Source organism: Dromiciops gliroides, chromosome 5 (assembly GCF_019393635.1).
Source record: "Dromiciops gliroides isolate mDroGli1 chromosome 5, mDroGli1.pri, whole genome shotgun sequence".
Lineage (NCBI taxonomy): Eukaryota > Metazoa > Chordata > Mammalia > Microbiotheria > Microbiotheriidae > Dromiciops > Dromiciops gliroides.
Window position 1 is genome coordinate 214300665 of NC_057865.1, and position 24618 is coordinate 214325282.

The 24618-nt window shown below is 41.6% G+C and overlaps 2 protein-coding genes across 4 annotated transcripts in view; one reads left to right on the top strand and one right to left on the bottom strand.

The window, feature by feature from the left end:
• PFKM (phosphofructokinase, muscle) overlaps window positions 1-3920 on the top strand; it is a 50422-nt gene extending 46502 nt beyond the window's left edge. For all 3 annotated transcript variants that reach the window (XM_043965978.1, XM_043965977.1, XM_043965979.1), the window contains exons 18-23: window positions 311-475; window positions 1312-1373; window positions 1628-1739; window positions 2888-2987; window positions 3090-3195; window positions 3400-3920. In XM_043965978.1, coding sequence (XP_043821913.1) covers window positions 311-475; window positions 1312-1373; window positions 1628-1739; window positions 2888-2987; window positions 3090-3195; window positions 3400-3544 — 690 coding nt within the window. In that variant the 3' untranslated portion in view covers window positions 3545-3920. The remainder of the gene's footprint in view (window positions 1-310; window positions 476-1311; window positions 1374-1627; window positions 1740-2887; window positions 2988-3089; window positions 3196-3399) is intronic.
• A 2181-nt stretch (window positions 3921-6101) lies between these two features.
• Window positions 6102-15802, bottom strand: ASB8 (ankyrin repeat and SOCS box containing 8). Its single transcript, XM_043965981.1, has 4 exons — window positions 15587-15802; window positions 11799-11959; window positions 9365-9469; window positions 6102-7984 (listed from the first exon to the last, which is right to left on the bottom strand). Exons 2-4 carry the CDS (start codon window positions 11925-11927, stop codon window positions 7352-7354), a joined length of 867 nt encoding a protein of 288 aa, XP_043821916.1. The 5' UTR covers window positions 11928-11959; window positions 15587-15802; the 3' UTR covers window positions 6102-7351.
• Window positions 15803-24618: the final 8816 nt, after the last annotated feature.

Below are 24618 nucleotides of genomic sequence, written 5' to 3' on the forward strand. Positions count from 1 at the left end.
CCTGGGTTCGGATTTGGCCTCAGACACTTACCACTTACTAGCTGTGTGACCCTGAGCAAGTCACTTGACCCCAATTGCCTCACAAAAAAAACAAAAACAAAAAAGAATTAGTGGTGGGGGCAGCTAGGTGGCACAGAGCACCAGCCCTGGATTCAGGAGGACCTGAGTTCAAATTTGACCTCAGACACTTGACACTTACTGGCTGTGTGGGCCATCCTTAATTTGCCTCACCAAAAAAAAAAAAAGAATTAGTGGTAAGGAGTTGGAGGAGCCACAAGAATTTCTAACCATCTCCTACCCTTTCTCCCAGACTTGTGACCGACTTAAACAGTCAGCAGAAGGCACCAAGCGACGTGTGTTCATCATTGAGACCATGGGTGGTTACTGTGGCTACCTGGCTACCATGGCAGGGCTAGCAGCTGGGGCTGACGCTGCTTACATCTATGAGGAGCCCTTCAATATCCATGACTTGCAGGTGGGAGCCCAAGCTAAGACCTGGATAACAAGCCCACACCTCCCTCCATCCCTCAGGGAACCCTAGAGTATCCAGGGTTTATGAATAAGGACTGATTGACCTGACTGTGTGGAATACAGCAGGAAGCCTAGAAGGAGGGTGCTAATGGCCAGTTAGAAATCTTTTCAACTACCCACCTGAGTGGTCCCTTTCTCCATGCTACACAGCTGGGCTATCACCTTTTTGAAGTGGAGCTCTTGACTCTCACTTTACACATGGGAAGTATGAGGCTAAGAATGGGAAAAGGACTTGCTGCAAGCTCCAGTTCTCTCCATATTGAGGAAGAAGTAAAGGGATCATGAATCAGTTAGATGGAAGCTTGTTAGAGAAAGAAGTCACCAGAACCCCTGGGGAGGAAGGTGGGCAGCTGGGGCAGGCAGAGTCACTTATTCTTTTTCCTTTCCAAAACCAAACCCAAAGCAAGAGTGGCCTTTATTTTTCCTTTTGATGGATTACTGCATCTCACATGGTCTACAGCACACAAACATTCAATATACAATAGCACATTCATCATATTAACCCAAAAAGGAGATGGGAACTTAGAGCCAATAGCAAAGCTGTGCCTTCTATTCCAGTTCTCATTGCTGAATATGAACTCCTGGCCTGAACTTGGAATGACATTGAGCGTAGCATGGATCTATCAATTCAATTTACAACCAGCTTTCCACCATGTTGGTCCCTGGTGTAGAGGACCCTAGTATGGGAGGAAGGGAGAATCTAAGTACTTGTCCACCATTTCCATGTCCCATCCACCCCCCTCTCCCAGCTGAGCTCAGAATCTACTATTGTTCATTCAGGCAAATGTTGAACATCTGGTGCAAAAGATGAAGTCGACAGTGAAGAGGGGATTGATTGTAAGGTATTTCTTGCCCCCATTTCCCATACTTCCTCCAAAGAACAGAAAAAATAGTCAGGATCCAAGGTCACCCTGGGTGAGGACCCATAGTTGGGAAAATGTTTAATAACTGGATGGAAAGGAATGGAAAGGGAAGTCCTATCATCTATGTTAGTCACTGATGGAGGGAGGAAGGCACAAAGCCTACAGTGGATAAATGGGGGAGGAAATGGGGAATTTGGAGCTGCAGTTGCTGGATTCTAGTCTCTGTTCAACAGGAATGAGAAGTGCAATGAAAATTATACCACTGATTTTATCTTCAACCTGTACTCAGAAGAGGGGAAAGGCATCTTCGATAGCAGGAAGAATGTGCTGGGCCACATGCAACAGGTGGGGGAACTCACAGATCCCATCTCCATTCAGTCAAGATCCCAGCCCCTGCCACTGCTGTTCTAAATAACCCCCATCCCAGCCCTTTGATCTTGCTCCACAGTACAGGAAGAGCCAGCCACCCCTCTGAAAGCTCACCTGCTAGGACAGTGACCCCCTTGTGGCCCACTCTTAAAGTCTACTAGCTTCTTTCCCTCACTCCTCTCCTTGGGTAAAGTCAAGACGTTAGATAATTAGGTGACCTTATGGGATGGGGCTTCAAGGAAAGGTTATTTCTCTCTGCCTGAACCAAAAGCATAAGGAAGAAAGAATACATTGAAAACCCAACACTTTACTATGAATACTAGTCCAAGCTTTAGTACTTTCTCCACAACCTCGTGAGGCCGCATAGTGCAAGTATTGTCTGTATTTTATAACTGAAGAAACTGAAGCTTAGGGAGCTTAAGTGACTAGCCCATGGTCACACCAGGGCAAAAACCTAGGTTTTCCAATGCCTTGGTACACCACTTTTTCTATTATTTCATTCTACTATCTGTTTTCAAATCTTTGTCCTAAGCCACAAACACAGAGCAGACTGAGGCCCTTGATAGGGAGATAGTTAGGGGAAAGGAACGCAGAAAATGTCTGTTCTAAGAGAGGGAGGGGAAAGTACCATAAATGGATCAATTTTGCCTACTTCACACTTTTGCCTAGGGCTGACCCTGTCCCCTCTTATCCACATTCCATTATTCCCAATTTATTATCCACATTTTCCTGTCCCAGGAAAAAGCATCTTCTGAATATCTTCTTTCCTCAGACAATAGCAAGTGTAGCTAGACTAATAGGGCAGGGACACTGCCCTGAGTGGCCTTCCCGCAGTAAGTAGATAGGCTTGAAGTACCAGCACAGAACCAGGTGGCCAAAGGATACCCCCAACCAACATCTTCCCCTCAACAGACCAAACATCCAGACCAAAGGCAAGGCCTTGCTGAACCATTTACTAAACTGAGCCTTTGCATTTATTTCCTAGTTCAAAAGGATTTCAAATAATTTCTCCCACTTGGGTCTTCTGTGTTTTCTCCTCCAACCTTATACACATCTCAAAATATCTTCCTCTTATCCCTAACTCATGGCTCCTTTTTTTCAACTTTCCCTTGTATTCTTTTTAGGGTGGAAGCCCAACTCCATTTGACAGAAACTTTGCTACTAAGATGGGAGCTAAGGCTATGACCTGGATGTCAACAAAAATCCAAGAAAATATCCGTAATGGTAGGTGAAGCTAAAGAGGAAGGCTTGGGAACCTGGTCCAGCACTTGTGGCCAGGCCTGCCCTTTGCAGGGTGAGAATCTTATTGACAAACTTTTATTCCAGGGCGTGTTTTTGCCAATTCCCCGGATTCTGCTTGTGTACTGGGGATGCGTAAGAGAGCCTTGATCTTCCAACCACTGTCTGACCTCAAAGAAGAGACAGACTTTGAGTGAGTACCATCTCTACAATCCTAGGACACTCTTATTTCCCCCAGCCTCAAGGCTCTCTTAATAATGTTTAGTTTCTTTTACTAAATCCCTTTCCAAACTATTCTTTTCTGCCTAACTAGATTCCTAGACCCTCTAGATTTGTTATTTGTAGGCAACTGTGGTGTTTGGTGGCTGCCGGGTGACCCTATCTTATTTCCCTATAGACACAGGATCCCTAAGGAGCAGTGGTGGATGAAGATTCGGCCTCTCCTTAAAATCCTGGCCAAATATGATACTGACCTGGACACTACAGAACATGCTCACCTGGAACATGTCAAGCGTATGTCTGGAGAGTCTACAAGCCCCTGAGTAGATGGAGCAAGAGCTAGAATTGCTCAGCTCACTCTGGCTAGTCCATGCCTAGACTTATTCTTAAATTCTCAGTGTTTTAGCTCCCTTCTCATTAAATGGTACCTCACCCTATAACCAACCACAGCCACAAGCAAGTGGCTCAATCTTAACAGCTGGAGGCACGTGGCAAGCTGGGTAGCTTCTACTCCACGTTTATCTGTCACCCCAGGCAGGGTTCCTTGCCAGGTTTCAGTCACTCGGTTATCAATGATCTAAAAACAAGTTTTATTTATTTTCTCATTTGTAATTTGGACAAAATGATCGTAGTTTCCATGTTGCTTCTGTTGCAGTGGCAAATGCTGTAGGTACGGTAATAAATGCCAATGTTATTGTGGTTTGGGCTCACCTTAGGCTATCTTCTTTAAATGAGTTATGACCATACTTGCTCCTTGTCTCTGCTGGTTCTTACAGAGCATTTATAGGTTGGAGGAATCAGACCATTGCTCATCACCTTTAGACCCTCCCTTCTCCACGGTGTTACCTTTCTTACCTCCTTTCTCCATATTGGAATCATCTTTCTAAGGCCTACAATTTTGTTTAAAGGTCACAGAACTCAGTGATGTTGGAGGAGCAGGGCGCTTGCTTTGGGTCACCAAGAAAAAGTCAAAACATTAGACTATCTTGAGACAACTATAGCTGAGATTTTACATTTCTCATGGGGGCATCCACTGTAAGGTTTCATGCCATTAAACATCAGGTATACATTCTCTACAACTTGCATAGAAGAGTGTCATTGTCTAGCCACATCCCTCATTCTACTCAGATTTTGTTTTCCAAGGATACCTGCTTTGTCCTTCCATTCACCAGCCACATCACTGAGGAGGTAAAAAGGAAGTTTGCCCTCAGTGCGCCATCTTTGCTAGAAGCCAAGACTATAATCGGAGCAGCTAGGTGGGACAGTGGGTACAGCGCTGGCCCAGGAGAAATGGCAAACTACGCCAATATCTTTGTCAAGAAAAACCCCAAATGCAGTCATGGAGAGTCAGACACAACTGAACTGACTCAAGACTATGACTGGTTTTCCTTGAGATCTACAAAATCTCAATGGAGAGAAAAATAAGTTACTAAGAAAAATAATTTTATAACTATGTTCAGAGTGTTTGTCCAAACTTAGAAACGTAAGGGATTGTAAAAGGAGGTTGAGTTCATAGATCACAGATAGGAGATATCTTAAAGGTAAATTAATCCAACCCCCTAATTTTGCAGATTAAAAACTACAACCAAGGACAGTGATAGGACTTGCCAAAAATTACACAGGTAGTCTGTCGTGGAGCTAAGACTTGAATTCAGGCTCTCTTACTCTAAATCCAATGGGATGCATAAGCTTCTGGGGAAAAAAAGCATATTTAAAGAGCAAACATCCTTTATACTAAAAGTTGTTTTTTAACCCTCTAGAGCTGACAATAAATGAAAACGTGTGAAGTTGAGTCTTTAAACAAAGAAGTCAAATGACAAACCATTTACAGAGAATCTCCCTAACAAGAACACGATACTGTAACAATCTGAGTTTATGACCTCCTTGAAGGCAGGTAATTTTTCATTCATGTCTTTGTATCTCTGTCACCAGGCATAGTGCCTAGCACTTTGTCTACTGAATAGAACTGCAACAAAGTGAAATAGGAAGGCTGAGAGGAACACGATTCACTGGAGGGCTAAGAATTTGTGAGTAAAGATCGAGAGCAAGGGCTTTCCAATCATGCTTCGACTCCAAAAATCCAGTCAGATGTGGTTTTTGTTAAATGGAGGAGAAACTATTTTCTCAGAGCCAAGATGGATGGAACTCGTTATAAACTAAAGTGAAGTGGGAGTTTCTCAGCCAGCTAAAAACATTTGTTAAATGGAGGCGGGGAAAGACATCATGACATCGGTGAGGTTCTAGTCCTCACTTAGCCACTAAATAGTGGCATGAATTTGGGCAAGACATTTCACCTCATCTAGTATCAACTGTAAAATGAGAGTTGGATTAAATGTTCTTTGTGGGCCCCTCTATTACACCTAATAGCCTTCATTTAGCTATTCCTTTTCCCTTGTGGGTGTGATTCCCATCCCCACAACCCTTCTGAAAATGATTTTATTAATGTACTGTCAAGCTTAGTGACATATGAAATAGGGGAGGAGATATTTACAGTAGGGACCATAATGTATGAGAGAGGAGCTAGGGATATATTTTGTAGTTAATTAAACCTATAAGGAAAAAGAGAATGCAAAAGAATGCCCAGAAAATAACTAGAATAAAGTAGGTGTTTAGAAGCTCTCCCCTTTGGAACTACTACTACTTTCCCATACCCCCTCTACCACCTCAATAAATGTAATATACAAATAGCAAAAAAGAAAAAAATCAGATTCACTTTTCGGGGGGACTAGACCTGTGATTTCAGAGCTCTCTTGAAGAGGAAACTCTACTGATCAATACCAATTGGCAACTGTTTGGTAGCTTAAGCTAAATGGGGTACAAAGTGATTTGCCCGGGGTTACAAAGCCAGTATGTATGGAAGAATTTGAACCCTGGTCTTCCTGAATTCAAAGTCTGCTCTTTATTCAATATACCACACTGCCTTTTTCCTCACTTATTTTCAAGTTACTTCAACAGATTCCATTCCTATTTTGCATATGGCTTTCTCCCACTCTTTTCCTTCCCCTCCCCACACGATACAGTTTTTTGTTTTGTTTTGGTCAAGTATTACTCAGATTACGGCTTCTCAGGTCAGTGACAACTTGACTGAAAGGGCAGGAATATGGAAATGAAAAGTACTGTTAACCCAAACCACATTTTTCCAGGCAGTTTTCTATACAGCATCTCCCCACTACCAGCACATACATACACACAGCCTGAAATGACTAAAATGTCAATTAATACAAAGCACAACTTAAATAACAATAAGAAAGGAAAACAATTCCAAACATTTAGTAGAGTATTCTATAGGGAGACTATGAACTTGACCTTGGAGGAAAGCAGCCTAGCTTATACTCTTCCCTTCTAGAATCAAACACTAAAAGGTTTAAAGGACAGGGATGATGGTTTCTTGGTGCTTAGAACACCTCATTGGAGAAGGTCTGAGAACTACATTTGAAAAACTAGCATTCTCAGGACTGCAGAGATAACTATTTTCTTTCCACTGGAGAGCAGCTAAGTTCATTCAGCTGTACCACTATTCCACTCAGATACAGAGGGGGAAAAAGACAGCTTGTTTCTTATGACGGAAACCAAAGGAAAGTTCCCCCTTCAACTACATGGCAATGCTAGTATGTCATTCGGTTAAGTCATTATTAACTTGCACTATTTAAGCTGTGTTATATTTTCCTCTTTAGACTGTCAACAGTGTTATCTCGTCTGTTTTTTCCCTGAATATCTCCACTGACCAATTAAAAAGCTCCTAAAGGGTTAGTAACCAAACGTCTCTGCAGGGAGGTCACACACACTATTTAAATACATTTAATTTTCCTAAAGAAATCCAGCTGTGCAGCTGACTCCAGCTGTATGTCTCCTAAATGAGAGAACATGGAGACCTTTTCTTTTAGAAGGTGCAATATCAAAAGCTGAGTAAGCAATACACACTTTCTGCAAACAAAAAAGCATGGGATTTTTTTGTTTGTTTGGCTTAGAGGGGAGGTGGCAAAGGTGTTATTGCTGTGATATGTTGCTTCAAAATCTATGCACCAGACATGAGCATCTGCATCCCGTTTCTCATGACAGAACAGGAGAGCTAGGTCTGCAGGGCAAACCTCATGTAGAACTGCTGTGTGATGGCCCAAACTCTTCCTCAGTTATTCTACAAGTAACAGGTATTCCTTCAAAGATGCTGGTAATGGCAGGCCCTTTACCGCATCTGGCAGATACTGGAGTCCCAAGCTATGTCGAACAGCATATCGAGACAATGTTTTTAGGGTTCCTGGGGCAGAGCACAGCATAGTCAGTTTCTCACAAAGTTGCTGGTCTCTGGCTACCTCACCAGGCATAGTGCCATTTTTCCGTAATTCAAAGTGTCCGACGGCTCTGTGGAGGAGCTCAAAGCAAGAGTCCTCTTTTTCTGTTCCAAGTCCCCTAACCAACAGAGCCACCAACCGGGAGATAGGTGTCTGGCCCTTTAAGTTGGTGACCCTGACCTCTGCACCATAGTCAAGGAGTATGCTAACACTCTCAAGATTTCCCTTCATGGCTGCCCAGCTGAGTGGTGTGTCATTGTTGTAATCCAAGGCATTGACAGAGGCACCACTTTCTAGGAGGGCCCTTACACACTCGGCATTATTCTTAAAGGCTGCCCAGTGAAGTGGAGTATCCCTGTTGCCATCTAATGCATTGGGGTTTGCACCATATTCCAACAGGACTTCCACACAAGCTTCATCTTTCTCAGCAGCGTAATGGAGAGCTGTCCGGTTGTAGCCATCTAGAGCATTTACCTGTAAAAAGAAATAACAAATACATTACAGTGGACATAACAGACACAGATGGTCAGGCAGATCCAAATTATTCATCCACAAACCATCACTAATAATCTGTTATGCTGCACAAGAATGTCCATAAGCCAGTTCCAAAGGGAGATGATAGGTACATGGGAGATAGGGGCCAGGGGTAGGAATAGCTTTTAATATTCATATAAGGCCATAGGAAGGCAAAGGAAGTCCAGAGAAAAAAGTATCGATTACTTGGCAATACCTATTTTAAGTGAGTACATACTCCATATCTGTAAGTTTGAAGTTCCCTGGAAATAAGTTTGGAAGGTTGGATATGAAAGGAGTTGTTTCTATGGTAGCCCCATAAAGCTGCTAGAAGAGAATCTAGTTGATATTTCTTTGGTAAGAAGAAATATTCTGTTAGTATTCCTGGGAGGAAAGTTTAAAAAGAGACTAGAGAAAAAAGACTCTTTGGTCCTAAGTACTTAATGAACAGCAAGATCCCGGTAGCTGCCACAAATACAATTAAAGCTGTCAAAGGGAGAAAACAGAACCACCCTCTTAACAGAGGAGGAAAGAAAAGCTTTAATGAACTGAAAAACTGAGACAGTTGTTTGTTACAGAAAAATTGGCTCCGAACTCATGGACTCTTATCTACTCTGAACCATCCAGGGCTCTGCTGCTGTCTTTCCTCTTCCTCCTTATCTTCTGGCTATGCTACTACTTCTTAGTACTTCTGTAACAGGGTCAGGTAGAAAGGAGGAGGATGCAACTTAAACTCATCTTTTGCTAATAAGCAGTGATGTGAGAGGGTTGGTGAAGATAAAATTTAAATAGTAGAAATTTGGGGTTCTCTCTTTTATCCCAGTTCTTTTTGTCATCTACTATTAAGGACAATCTACAGAAAGCTCCAATATATACAGTATTATTAATTTGGAAAAGAGGAAAATTCCCAAGAAGGGGTTGCCTGAGAGATGTAATTCTTTGTTTTCATTTGATGTTGGGAGGCTGTGTCTGATGTCAGGTCCAACCCTAAGAAGGAAAATGTACAAGCGAGGGTTGGGGGATGTCCTCCTATGTACGGCTTGAATTCATTCCATAAGGAAAAAAAATTTCAAGAGTATTGAAGAGTAGCTGAAAAGTAGCACCAACAAAGTAGGCTGGGAACAAAAAAGGGAAAGACAGAGGGACACAATGGGGCTGATAAGGAACAAATATCCATGGCTCTGAATACCTGCTATGATGTCTGGCAATAACAGTGGTTCTAACCAATGGCACTACTGAATACAGCATAAGACAGAAGGTGAAGAGATATGGAGAACTGATTCTTAGAAAATATAATGCTCTTCAATGAAGTGTTAGAGTGGGTTATTAAAAACAAACTACCTCAGCTCCTTTTTCCAAGAGTAACTCCACACAGTCAGCATCTGACACCATGCAGGCACAGTGCAGTGGCTTCAGTGTGCCATGAGTACAATTCACGTCAGCTCCCTATAGGTAGAAAGAGAGAGAACTTTCATCAGTTTTGCAAAAATAGTGAGACCTTAGTCAAACTAGGAAGAATTTGCTATTTTGAGGAAATTGGAATGGTGATCCATTTCCCAAATCCATTATGTTCTGTTTTTTGTTTTGTTTTGTTTTTGGTGATGCAATTGAGGTTAAGTGACTTGCCCAGGGTCACACAGCTAATAAGTGTTAAGTGTCTGAGGCCAGATTTGAACTCAGGTCCTCCTGAATCCAGGGCCAGTGCTCTATCCACTGCACCACCTAGCTGCCCCCCATTATGTTCTGAAAACGCTAGTCAGATTGGCAGGGAAAAGGTTCTAATGGGTACCAGAGAAAATGAGTCCTGCCTCCACCAGACACACCATGCAATATAAACACAGCAACCCATTTACGAACTAAAGAAATACAGCTCTACTGTTGGAGCCAAGCCAGTGAATCACTTGCCAATTTTTTTGAATCGTGCTAATAGCCACCTTTATTAAGAAGACTAAGAAATTTTAAAAGTTGTTTAGTCCAGTGGTAGAGTTGCTCCTAATCTAAATCTGAAAAAAAAAGAAAACTAAGCCGAAGTCAGGCTGATTCAACAGAAGGGCAGAATCAGAATTTGAGAGTTTCTAGGATGGAGTCCTTTACCAAGATTTCATTAACTGCACATTTTCCTTTTCACAGCCATGAAGCACCAGACTGTTCACATAGATTCTTAAGTCCCATTTACTACTACCATGGTAATGGTATGGTTGCAGTCAAGAAACTGCACCTGCAACAACTGCCCAATAGAAATTGATGGATTTTCTAAAATATCAGATTTATAACCAGCATTTCTTAAGGATGTCACACTGTGCTTTTAAGAGTTAGAATACTACCCAAAGTAAGAAATAGTAACATTTGGGCAATAGAGTGATACATAGTAAAACAAAAACAATCATACCCTTTGACCCAGTTTTCTTAGGGATATACCCTGAAAGTATCATAAAGAACAACAAAAAAAAGGAACTGTGTAAAGATTTTTGTAGTCATGGGGGCAGCTAGGTGGCACAGTGGATAAAGCACTGGCCCTGGATTCAGGAGTACCTGAGTTCAAATCTGGCCTTAGACACTTGACACTTACTAGCTGTGTGACCCTGGGCAAGTCACTTAATCCCCATTGCCCCTCAAAAAAACCAAAAAAAGGACTTGGATATACTGAAAAGTTATAATTTTTTATACACTCAAATTAAATTGTAAACAGTTCTCAAAATGCAGGATTTTGTTTCAATATGTTTAGTTTTTGCTGCTGTTGTGAAATGTTCAGCCATGTCCAACTCTACATGACACCACAGACATCATCTTTGTTCTTCACAAAGATATTGGAAGTGTTTTGCTATTTCCTTCTCCAGTATGTCCCCATTTTAGAGATGAGGAACTGAGGCAAAAAGGGGTTACATGATTCAAGGTCACACAAGTGTCTAAGGTTAGATTTGAACTCAGAATTCCCAACTCCAGGCCCAGTGCTCTATTCACTGCACTGCCTAGGTTACCCCCAACCACCAAAGTTGGTTTTATTGATGTTCATTATTAAAGCTTTAATAAAATACCTACTTTTCAAAACCGATACAGCAGGTAATAAATTACTTAATAGAAATAAATTACAATTGTTCTATCCTGGGCATGGAAAGATCAGTGTGTCAGGGCAGCTAGATGGCGCAGTGGTTAAAGCACCAGCCCTGGATTCAGGAGTACCTGAGTTCAAATCCAGCCTCAGACACTTGACACTTACTAGCTGTGTGACCTTGGGCAAGTCACAACCCCAATTGCCTCACAAAAAAAAAAAAAAGAAAGATCAGTGTGTCAAAATGAGAACTTCTATAAAATAACTTGTATAGTATCACTTGTAAAGTCTTTCTAGCTCCCCTCTGCATGATATTGTTATTGGGGTTTGGGGGGGGCGGGGCAATGAGAGTTAAGTGACTTGTCCAGGGTCACACGGCTAGTAAGTGTCAAGTGTCTGAGGCCAGATTTAAACTCAGGTCTTCCTGAATCCAGGGCAGGTACTTTATCCACTGTGCCACCTAGCTGCCCCCTTCTGCGTGATATTGTAATGGAGTTTAAACCACTAGATATCTAGAAGTCAACACATTTCATGACAAAAAGAAGAAGGGAAGGAAAACTGAACCAAAGAACAAATAAGAATCAACAGGTTATCATCTCTTGGGAGGTAATGGAAATTTTACTCTCTGTAGAGTTGATGCTTCAGGCTTGTAACATAGCACAGTCCCCCAGGAATCATTCCATTTTAACCCTCAGTGGTTTCTCACAGAAATAGCAGTACACTCACCCCTCTGATCAGGTCCTCTACATTATCATGGGGAAAGGAACGTATGGCAGCGATTGTTCGAATTAAGCGCTCTGAGAGAGAGTATTTGCTCTGAATGCTCTGCATAATATACCACATACTGGAACTCATCAAGGGCTCAGGATATGTTCACATGCTCCAAACTGCATAAAACAAAGAAACTTTTTAAAATACAGATCACCTTTGAGCATATTTGTCTTTGTATCCAAGACTTCCCTGAGGCATTCACATCATTTTAAATTGCCATATATCTCAGCAATCCTCATAAACCTGGATGGTGGCTAATATAATCTTTTTTAAAAATCATATTGAGGGGCAGCTAGGTGGCACAGTGGATAAAGCACCAGCCCTGGATTCAGAAGGACCTGAGTTCAAATTCGACCTCAGACACTTGACACTTACTAGCTGTGTGACCCTGGGCAAGTCACTTAACCCCAATTGCCTCACCCCCCCAAAAAAATTCATATTGAAACAACCAGATTATAAATTGTTAAGTAAGCAAGGGGAACCTGGATCTAGGTGTCCTATATTGTCAAGGTCCTGTCTTCCATCCAGTACACAATGCTTTTCCTTTCTTTTGTGGGGCAATGAGGGTTAAGTGACTTACCCAGGGACAAAGCTAGTAAAGTGGGGGCAGCTAGGTGGCACAGTGGATAGAGCACCGGCCCTGGAGTCAGGAGTACCTGAGTTCAAATCCAGCCTCAGACACAATGCTTACTAGCTGTGTAACCCTGGGCAAGTCACTTAACCCCAATTGCCTCACTAAAAAAAAAAAAAGCTAGTAAAGTGTCTGAGGCTGGATTTGAACTCAGGTGCTCAATCCAGGGCCAGTGCTTTATCCACTGCACCGCCTAGCTGCTCCCCCCCCCCCAATGCTTTTCAAATGAAGGTATTGAGACCCATGGGCATCCAGTGGTTTACAAATAGCTAGGTATGAGGGTACAATTTATATGGGCCTGAGTTTGTATTTTATCCTAGCAGCAAGAGGGAGCTATTGAAAATTTTTGAGGAGGGTGTGACATGACCAACCTGCCTTTAGAAAAATCCAGTGTTTTTTATAGCAACCACATTGTAATGGCTAAAATATACATAAGACAGTGAGGAGCTTTTTGGGTGTGTGTTTAAATATGAAGGGAACTCCTGGTATGCAAATGATCTGCTACTTTAAGTTTCAGAGTTGGCTAAGGCCCTGAAGTTAAAGTGGTCATGAAGTGTCAAGTGAATGACATGAGCCCAAGTCTTCCTTACTTCAAGGCCAGCCCACTATCCACCATGCTCACTCTCTCTCTTACATCACATTTCCTAAACTGTGTTCCATGGAACCCTGGGTTTCAAAAGATGTGAATAGAGTAGTGAATATTAAATTGCATACATTAAAATGCTTATTATGTAAAACATTTGGTGGGACCAAAAATAGGCTTAATGTTCTCTATTTTGTTCCTCAATTTCTTCAACTTCCTTTTAATCTGGGTGTATTCTACCCCAGACTAACCAATCCTTCCTTCCCTTTCTCTCTTCTTACCTCAAACAATTTGGGGTTCTGTCAAATTTCAATGTATTCCGGGGCAGCTAGGTGGCGCAGTGGATAAAGCACCGGCCCTGGATTCAGGAGTACCTGAGTTCAAATCCGGCCTCAGACACTTGACACTTGCTAGCTGTGTGACCCTGGGCAAGTCACTTAATCCCCATTGCCCCGTTAAAAAAAAAAAATTTCAATGTATTCCACTGTTTAGTCAGTTTGGGAATTTTTGTTTTGTTTTGTTTTTGCAGGGCAATGAGGGTTAAGTGACTTGTCCAGGGTCACACAGCTAGTGCCAAGTGTTTGAGGTTGGATTTGAACTCAGGTCTTCCTGAATCCAGGGCTGGTGCTCTATCCACTGTGCCACCTAGCTGCCTCCAAGGGAAATTTTTTGATCATACAATAATATAGGGAAGGAAGACAAAGACATAGTTGTCTAGCTCATTTCTTTAAAAGGAGGAGTGGAGGATGAGGACAGAGTACTAAATCAATATACCCAGAGACTGTGAGATCCCTTTATTTCAGAGAGAAATTTCATTTTTGGAAAAAATATGATAAAATTTCTGGGTCATGAAAACTAAGGAAAACTGCAAAGTGTGTTCAAATTCTGCTACACCAGGAGTCTGACTACAAAAGGATTCATTTGTAAAAAGGAACCATTTTGGGGAGAATTTAAAGTACAGCTTTTTTTTTTTTAACGAAGATTGTACACTTTCACAGAAACAATTACTGAAAATTTTGAAAAGAGAATACATAGTAGAAAATAAAATGCTACTGATTTAGATTAATAATAGCTAGCATTTATATAGCTCTTTAAGGTTCACAAAATGCTCATTTTATCCTCACAACAATGCTTGGAGACATGTACTTTAGAAATGAAGGAGCTGAAGCATACAGAATTGCCAAGAATCACACAGCTAGTAAGTTTCTGGGGTTCGATTTGGGTCTGACTCTAGGTCCGGCACTCCATCCCCTCTGCTACCTAGTTGCTCCGATTTTGTTTGTGATAATATCACTGCAGTTGATTATTACTGAGGTTAAAAATCTGAAATAAGTAGCATATTTGAGATTTTTATATTTATGATATGTTTGATGTTATAAACAAGTTCACCTACTTATTCATTTTCAGTATTTGTACGAATGGTAGTTGAAATTAATTAATATGAAAATATATAATTCAGACATTTCACTGAGTCGACATTCTTCCCCGTGTTTCTTCTAGAAAAATAAACTTGTTCTGCATTATTAAGCATTTGCTGACTATACATGTTTTTTTTAGAATTATCTTCTAGTTTTAAATATTTTCTATTTTCTCAACTCGTCTTTAATTGCTTCACAAGATCTTTTTTTTAAAATTTATTCTCACTGATTAAATGATCAACATGAGACATCAAAAAGTGGCCCTGGCATCACAACCAGAGCAGTAGAAATGGGAGGCTAAGACTGCGCAAACTTTGTCCCTACCTATGTCTTTGTGCAGGCTGAAAACGGACCCAAGGACAAGCTGCCTTTGGAATCCGTGCAATTCTGCAGTTTTTGATTCTACTCTGTGGCCCCCCCAAGCAGACCCCTTTCCTTTTCAGGGGTTGGTCGCCTGCTTGGAGACAGTGAGGATGAACCTCAAGGTCCTTTTCTAAAGGGGAAGCAATGTTTACAAGCGGAACGCCGACGGCTCTTCCGAGTACGACGCCTCCCCGGGCACAGGTGCCAAGCAACCAGCTTTAGGGTCACCGTCACTCACTCCAACCGTTGGGGCTGGGCGAAGGGCAGTGGCGCCTGAAGCCGGACGGAGGGACAGGGGGCGGACAGCCGGGGAGGCCCTGGAGAAAACGTAACTGGCCCCTAAGCCCGGGCGGGCAGGCTGGGCTCCCTCCCAAACGCCGCGGCCCCCGGGCTGCCCAGGGCACGACGCCGGCAACCTTTGGGAACGAGCAGAGGCAGGACCCACCGCGGGGCCCAGCTCGGAGGGGCAGAACGGAGGCTGCCCGCGGGGCACAAGCTCCCGCTGCTCCAGGCCAGCTGGCAGCCCTGCCTCTGTCCCGGGGCACAGGAGTGGGGGGTGAGGGTGGGGGCCACCCGCTGGCGAAGGAGGGGCCCGGGCTGCCCCAGACTCCCTCCCTCCCCAGAGCATCTCGCCCCAGAAGGGAAGGGGGGAACGGGAGGGACAGCGGCTCCGTAGGGGGGAGGGGGGAGTTGGGAGCCAGGTCTCCAGAGGGACCCAGTAGTGACGGAACTGGGAGCTAGGCCTTACCGAACCACCAAGTCGAAATGGATACCGAAGCCGCTACCAAGGGGCGACCCGGAAGCAGAAGCTGTCAGGTGCGGGTCGTTCCTCTCCGGACTACCCGAGGACAGAAGGGAGGCAACGGGCCTGCGCAAATGCCCATCACCGGGCAGCGGAGGGCGCCTGCGCACTCTGGGTGCCCGGCTCTTTCCCTGTCTGGGCTTCTTCCCAGCCTCCGTCCTCTCGCAATTAATGGCTGGTACTGCCCCTGCTTAAGGCGTGGTTCTAGAACCCCAGGGGAGGAGGGGCGGGAAAGGGAAAGACTTCTACTTCCTTCACACACCCCACACACCCCCATTTTAAGAGCCTAGTGATTGTGAGCAAGTCAGGCCTCAATTTTCTTCTTCAGTAAAATGAGTGGCAATTTAATGATTGCCTTGCCTAGCTCACTCATTGTAAAAGAAAGCTTTTTGGGTAAACTGCAAAATTCAATATAAATGAGAAAATTTTAAAAGCATATTATGGATTGGATGCGAATGTCTGTCATATTTCCTTTGTACTTGAGAAGTCTTGGTTATACTCTCCAAGAAAATTGGATGTTTAGAAAGCATACTTCTCTCACCTCCATTAAAAGAAAAACTATTGGCAAAAGGGGTTTCTATTCTATATAGCTATATATAGATAAATGTGTATCTATATATACCTACACACAAATATAGATATATACATGCTTGAGTAGTGTTTCATATAATATGTATATATTTCTTTATATCTAATACATAAGTATTTGTCTTTTTTTATGCTACTTAGAAAAGCAGCACTGCAGAGTGAATTGAGAGAGGTAGTGTCAGAAAATAAGACCTGGAGTCAAGTCCTGCCTCATTCAAAACATTAGCAGTATGACCTCTAGTCATTTTTAACCTCTCCATGCTCTAAGCATATAAGACTATAAATTGGTGATGACCTTTATTGATAAAGGAAGTTTCTTCACCTGGGAATCACAGGTTTAGTTCCTATCTTTTATCTGAATTATTTTTTCCTTCTGAGTACAAAAGTGGTGCTGATTTTAAGCGTGATAAAAATCTCCCAGCCCTGTATTGCAGGAGGTTCCCAACAAAGGAAATCAGATTCATAAAGCAAACAGCAAAGAAGAGGGGAACCTAGGTATGGACTCACCCTTTGAATTTCAATTGCCATTCACAGTCACTGTTGGCCAGCAGGAGTGTGGAGAGTAAGAGAGATGCTTCTGATAAACTGGAGCTCCCTGTCTAGCATTCCAGATATTGCAACAGGAAAGTACTTTTTGTTGTGTCTATCAGAGTCTAAGATTGCAACTGAACAAACAGATAAGAAAGACTCAGGAAAGAACATGATGCCTGAGAGCAAGAAGGAATTAGAGTTGAGGCAAGCTAGGCTTGGAGAACAGATGATTGGGAAGAGTGCTCAGAAATTAGACTGGAACAATAAACAAGTCTGGTGAGGACAGTAGGATCCACTTCTCTGCATTTCCCCTGTTTTTATCTTGCCTACAGAGTGAAGCCCATGGCGAGGCTCTAGTTACAGAGTTCTCAGATGCATGATCCTCTTTCCTTTATCTTTGCCATCCAGGTGGGTGGTGCTTCTGAACTGTCCCTCTGAGTCCCAGAAAAAAAAAAGGGAGGGGCAAATTGAAGAACGGTTTGGGAAATAATCAGTTAGGGTGCACCATGGAAAAATGCGTAACAATTTTCCTTGCATTATTAATATGTGAAATAAATTATGTTACCATAAATTGAGTGTGCCCATGTTCTTTGAATGTAGTGGTTGGATAGAGCAATAGAGGAAATGGTCTTTCATGTTAAGTCTGAGTGGGCAGCTCTTTCTTTTCAGTAATCAGTCTTTGCATGACTCCTCCCTGCTCTTACTACCACCACCATGGGATCCAAGGGACCAACCAATAGCCTTTTGTTCACAAATGCTTTACAGCAAGAAGCTCAGGACACACTAGCATTGGATATGACCATTCATGGTGAATGGGCCAGCTCAGGGGTGACCTGGTCTCTCACACAAAGACCGATTCAAAGGACCTGTCCAGACTCTGTTCAAGGTCAGTTCTAATTGTCACAATCAAAAGTGTCATCACCTATTCAATGTGGGGTGATTTCAATCCCATCCTTGAAGTTCCTAACCATTTTTCATGTCATAGAAACTTTGGCAGTCGGGAGAAGCCTATGGAATCTTTCTCAGAATGTCTGTTGTCAATATTTCATAACTGAAGAAAAACACAATTTCAATTGGTGGTTAGTGAAGATTAAAATGTAATTTTTCCATATCTATAAGTTCATAGACCCCCTGAAATCTATGGGGTCTATAAACCTCAGGTTAAGAATCCCTGATCTAATTGTAGGATGAGTGCCCTCTACATTCAGGAAGGATGCCACAGCCTTTAGGTTGTTAATTGTTTCAACTAGTAGGTTCTCTAAATATACCACCATATCACTTGCAAAAAGGGATAGTTTTGTTTCTGCTTTGCCTGTGCTTATTTCTTCAGTTTCTTTTTCTTGTCTCATCACTATAGCTAGCATTTCTAGTACAATATTGAATGACAATAGTGATAATGAGCATCCTTGGAAAGACTTCTAGTTTATCTCCACTACAAATAATCCCTCTTCTCGGTTTTAAATGATTTAACTAATCGTTTTTAAGAAAAAAATCATTTATTTTTCTACTTTCTGGTGTTTTTAACAGGAACGAGTGTTGTATGTTGTTGAAAGCTTTTACTGTATCTCTTAATATAATCATATGATTTTTTGTTTTTGTTGTTGTTGTTGTTGTTATTGACATGGTCATGATGCTTATGGTTGTCCTAATATTGAACCAGTCCTGGTTCCCAGTATAAATCCAACCTAGTCAAAGAATATGATCTTTATGATATATTGTTATAATTTCCATGTTAGTATTTTGTTTAATTTTTTGCATCATTAGGGACATTGGTCTGTAGTTTTCTTTCTCTGTTTTTTAGGTATCAAAATCATATTTGTGTCATAGAAAGAATTTGGTATGACTCCTTTGCCTATTTTTTCAGGCAGTTTATATGACATTGGAATTAATTATTCTTTAAATGTTTGATAAAATTCACTTGTAAATCCATCCTGGTCCCTTTCCTTGGGGAGCTCATTTATGGCTTGTTCAATTTATTTTTCTAAGATAGAGTTATTTAAGTATACTATTTTCTTTTCTGTTAATCTTGGCAATTCATATTTTTGCAAATATTCATCTATTTCACTAAGATTATCAGTTTTATTGTCATAGAACTAGGCAAAATTGCTCCTAATATAATTGCTTTAATTTCATCTTCATTAGTTATGCATTTCCCCTTTCCATTTTTTTTTTTTAGTGAGGCAATTGGGGTTAAGTGACTTGCCCAGGGTCACACAGCTAGTAAGTGTTAAGTGTCTGAGGCCGGATTTGAACTCAGGTACTCTTGACTCCAGGGCCGGTGCTCTATCCACTGCACCACCTAGCTGCCCCGTCCCCTTTCCATTTTTGATACTAGTAATTTGGTTTTCTTCTTTCTTTTTTTAAATTAAGTTAACCAATGGTTTATCTATTTTTTTATAAACCTGTTTTTAGTTTTATTTACTGGTTCAATGGCATTTTTAAACTTTCAGTTTTATTAATCTATCATTTGATTTTCAGGATTTCTATTTTGGTGTTTAATTGGGGATTTAAAATTTTCTCTTTTCCTGGTGTTTTGTTTTGGGTTGCTTGCCCAGTTCATTCATTGATCTGCTCTTTCTCTCTTTTATTGATGTGTGTAAAGATACAAAATTTCCTCCAAAATTCCCCTAAAAAACTACTGCTTTGGCTGCACCCCACAAATTTTGGTATGTTGTCATTATGACTTTTAGGAAAGCTGACCTCCACCCTGATGGCTCAAGAAGCTCACTTTTCCCTCCACTCCTCACCAATTCAGATATTACACATCTTTGCTGTGTAATTAATAGAGTAAACCTTTCCTCCCTATAGGTTTAAGAAAGTCAGCATAATAGGTGTGAATTGCTTATGTTACTGCAGTGCCTTCTCATTATCACGTGAGGTACCTAGCAAGTGTCACATGCAGCCTACACCTTTAGATTATGATGAAATCTGTCTTTCTATACTTACTGCTAGTTCTGCCTTCTGGGGAGAAGTAAAACAAATCTAATCCCTCTTCCATATAATAGCCCACCAAATATTTAAAGACAACTATCATATCCCCTCTTAGTATTTTCTACCCTGGACTTCCTTCAGTCATTGTATGGCATGATTTTTTAGTCCCTTCAACATCCTAGTCTCTCTTTTGGACAATAGCTCCCACCTGCACCTGTCAAAGTTCTTCCTAATTTTCTCTCCTAATTCCAGCTGACAAATGGAAATCATACCTAGGTCTGACCATGTCAGTTCTCTGCCCCACATACTTCAGTGGCTTCTTAATAACTTTAGGATAAAATGAAAACTCGGTTTTAAAGACTTTCACATTCTGGCTCCAGGCTACCATCTAGCTGGATTTTATATTGTTCCCCTTCTTGGGCTCAAGATTTGAGTAAAACTTGCCTCTGTTCTGTTCTCCATACAGGACATTCCATCTCCCATTTTTGTGCCATTGCACGGGCTTTACCCCATGCTTAGACTGCTGTTCCCCTTCCTCAATGTCTCTTGGAATGTTCAACTCTCTTCAAGGTTCACTTCAAGTGCCAACCCCTACAGAAGACTCTGGGGGTATTTTGATAGATGCACTCTGCAGATTGATATCAATCTATTAATCACTACTCTTTGTTTTTGGTTGTTCATTCAGTTCTGAATCCCCCAACTCTATTATCCACATTTATCACTGCCTACTCAAGCAAGGAAGATATGGGTCAGTGACAGGCTGAGTCAGACAGACTCATAGACAAGTCCAGCTTCTTAGCCCTTGGTTGGATGCTAATCTTCCTGTAAACAGCTTCTAATTTCTCTTTCAATTCCTTGGATTTGGGCACTCAATAAAGTCACGATATTGACTCAGTGTAGTTTTTTGTTTTGTATTGTTGTTGGTTACTTGGATCCCAATCAAAACTACATCCCAGCTCTGGTAATTCCATTCATCATGGGCAACTGTTGGCCTATCCCTGGGCAGATTGTGATTTTCCTTTCTTGTAATTGCATAGCATTTAACTGTCTACATAATTTATTTCAAATATATAACATGCTACCTTATTTTGTCTTGTTTCTCCAATATTACAAACTTTAAAAGAGTGAAGACCATATCATTTGCTTCTGGAAGGCAGGGTGGTATACTGGAAAGAGTGCTGGATTTGGATTCAGAGAACATGAGTTCCAATCCTAGTACTGGCACTGTGTGACCTTGAGGAAGTTATGTAACCTTTCTAGACCCCAGTTTCATTATCTATAAAATGATTGAGTTGGATTGGGCCCTTTCTAAATCCATCTTGTTTAATTCCTATAGCCCTTACTGCAAATGCCTACACCTAGTGGACAGTGAATTCCTATTGCTTGATTTTCTGCTTGATCATTTCATCACCACCACCTATTTTAGGATGAGAAGTCAGGAGATTATACTTTATATGAAAGGATTTGGTATTTTTCTATGTACTGTCTAGCTATCTTGCTTCTTTCTTGTGCTCATTAGAAGATTAAATGAGATAACCAAGGTAAAGCCCTTCACAAACCTTAAAGCATTATACAAATGTTGTCATAGTAACATTAATCAAAGGAATATCCACTCCTTTAGTATCTATGACATATAAGTCTGTATTTCAAGCTTCCAACCAGTTAATATTTGACCACCTTGGTGGTTCTTTTATATTAGGAACCATTTCTTCCTTATTGATAGGTTATAGTTGATTTTTTTTTTTGGTGTTTGAATAATCCATCAATATCTCTTTTACCCTCCTTATTGTGAAAGCTTGCTTAATTCATGCATCCCTGGACTTGGAAGAAAGTGGTGCTGCTAGAGAGCTGCCTTCCCTTCTCCACAGTGCTCCTTACTGCTAGACATAACTCTCAACATATTAAGAATATGCTAGGGGCAGCTAGATGGCGGAGTGGATTCAGGAGGACCTGAGATCAAATCCAGCATTAGACACTTGATACTTTACTAGCTGTGTGACCCTGGGCAAGTCACAACCCTCACTGCCTGACCAAAAAAAAATATGCTAGCTGTCTTTGTGACTATAATATAAGGGCACAAAGTGTCAAAAGGCTCCTTCCACTTCAAGGAATCCACTTCTGTACTAATAATTTCCTCCTGCCTTTCTGCATCATTTTACAATTTGTAGTGCTTTCACATACATCATCTCATTAGATATTTCCAACACCCTTCGAGATAGATAGCAAAGAGGAGAATGTAAGCCATAGAATATTGGTCACCATATTAATGATTAAATCTATCAAGAATCCTGGACAACCAGAAAGGGTATTTAAACACTTCTACTTTTTTTAATGCTATTTGCAACATAGGTGGTTTCTGGCATAGGTTAGAAACACAACTCCCATAACTGCCCAGTGATAGAGTTGCTTAGTAAATTTTGATTTACCTAGAAGGTGACTTTGGACAGTGTTATGGGGAAAATAGGGAAGGGTTTGAGATAGGGCTTCTCAGGAATTCCTCTTTAAAGAATTACACCCTCTTGCACACAAATCCAATTAGAATAAAATAATATTTTATTTAGGTGCTAGGGAAAGGAAACCTAGGGGGAGAAGGCATGGCACAGAGGCGTGGCTCTCTGAGATTTGTATCTCCTTGAGCAGTAGACAGGCAGAAACTTTTATAGAGGACCAATGGTGGTCCGATGAGGTGATTGTAGAAAGTTCCCTTATTGGGAGAGATCCATCCCCCACTGGTGGTGGCTGAGGGAAGTTGGGTAAGGAGTGGCTCTGCTCTCTCAAGCCATTTCTCTCCTCCCTCATGCCACAAAGGCAGCAGGCACACCTAATCTTATCTCCCCAGGGGTAGGGGAGACTGGAATGAAGGGTGGTAGTCCTGGAGCTAACTCAGTCATGATCCTGTGCCACTTATCTCTCTCTTTTTTTTTTTTTTTTAGTGAGGCAATTGGGGTCAAGTGACTTGCCCAGGGTCACACAGCTAGTAAGTGTTAAGTGTCTGAGGCCGGATCCGAACCCAGGTACTCCTGACTCCAGGGCCGGTGCTTTATCCACTGTGCCACCTAGCTGCCCCCACTTATCTCTTTAGGTGTGTCTGTCTTGATGTGGGATAGAATTAGGGTTCAAATTGATAGTGAGTCTGATGTAAGAGGCAAAAAAGGGTTAATAGAAAAACCTAAGACCCAAGCTCTAATACAGATCTTAGCTCTAAAAAGGAGTCAGATCCCAGTTAATGGATAACTTATGTTAGGTTCTCATATCCATAGTAATCAATATCCATAACGGACCAGAACAGGTCAGGTCAAAATAACAATAAAGGAAAAGGACAACCCATAGAAATTCTAATGAAAAATGATTCTATTTTGAAACTAGCCATGGGAATCAGAAAGAGACATGCGTAGAAAAGGCCAAATTTGTCCCCAGGTTCACCTTATGATGTGTAAACCCCCAAAACACACCTCCACGGGAAATTTCTTTTTCTTTCCTGAAAAGGGAAGAAAGGAATTGCCCTGTTGGTAAGACCCAGCAGTCTGGGGGATGCCCTGGATTGGGTTCTTTGCTGTTTTAATGGACACCCACGTGGATGCAGGTGCAGTGTTGGTAACCTCTGGGAGGTTACAGATGGGTCAGGAAATTTTGACAAATCGGGAGAAGGGAGTAAGGAGAAAACTGGATATAGCCAAAAAGAAACAAATGACTTTAAGAGAAAGGAGAATACCAATAGCACTGACCTGGAAAAGAAAATGGGTGGTGTTTTATTGCAATACTGTCTAACCACAGCAACCCCCTTATTTGGCTCTTGGGTTCCCTGAGACAGAGTATGCATTGTGTTTTTCCCCTCTGTTGCCTCAGAAACCTCAGTCATATTGGGTGGGGACCCCAAGGTCTGAGGTAGGATTTTTCTCAGGTACGGTCTTAGCCCAACCTACCTTAAAGGGACAGGGAAAGAAAACATTCTGCATGACCTCTTGGGTGTATCCTTACAAATTTAGGAAAAGGAGAAAAAAAGGGGGAAAAAGTGGACATGGGTGAAAAGAAACAAATGACTTATTTGCAAGAGAAAGGTTTAAGGTAACATACCTCCTGATAGAAGTTATATCTTATGGCTGTTTCTTTGCTTGTCTGTGTGCAGCTGCTAGCCTGCTTGTTGTCTCATGCATTTATGTCTGTCACATGTTGTAATCATGTTGTACAATCTGTGGGAAATTTTTGGTTGTATCCCTGTAGCCTTTCAGAGTGATGGCCAGGCTCTGAAAGTAGGGAGAAGGGAAGTCTCTGACTTCTGAATATCTTTACAGGTGTGTGTCTACTTAAGAGTTTTGAATTTGGAATTGGGATGTAGCTTCTTTGCTAGGCATTCATAGCCTTAGATGAACATTGTAAAAGCTGGTTTGAAAATGCTGCTACTTAGAAATCTTTTGTAGTGGAATGATTTAAAAAATCAGGAACTCTTCATAATGTGTAAAAGTCGTAATGAAAAATGATCTCTAGTCGAGCATGACTTGCGAGGCTGCCTCCCTCCCCCCCCCCCCCAGCCCCTCAGGTGCTGGCTGGCTGCACAGCAACAGAGCAGAGTGATGGGTGAGAGAGAGAATGTTTAGAAAATCTTAAGAAACTGTCCAGGGTATTTTAAATTATTGGTAAAAACAGATAGAAAGAAAACTATGCTGTTTTGTACTGACTGTTCAAAGAATTTGGAATCTTGGGGAAAAAAAGGGCGGGGTACACTGCAACTTTAAGTGTTCACCTGCCGTTTCAAGGCTTGTGAATTCTGGAAGAAACCAAAGAGTACTGTTAAAGTTTTAAAGTTATTTTTAAATTGATGTATATATGTTAAAATTTTGTTAAAGTTGTAATTGTGTTAAAATTATTGGAAACAAAGCAACTGATAGTTGTTGTTTCCTCTAAGACACAGAGGAAAGCATTGGAAGCTG

Bases quoted from the DNA above. Each gene is read 5' to 3' on its own strand.
- ASB8 (XM_043965981.1), bottom strand. From the start codon at position 11,927: ATGAGTTCCAGTATGTGGTATATTATGCAGAGCATTCAGAGCAAATAC. The intron at 9,470-11,798 runs GTGAGTGTACTG...TTCTACCTATAG, and splicing joins TAGAGGACCTGATCAGAGGG to GGAGCTGACGTGAATTGTAC. The intron at 7,985-9,364 runs GTAGTTTGTTTT...TTCTTTTTACAG, and splicing joins TCTTGGAAAAAGGAGCTGAG to GTAAATGCTCTAGATGGCTA.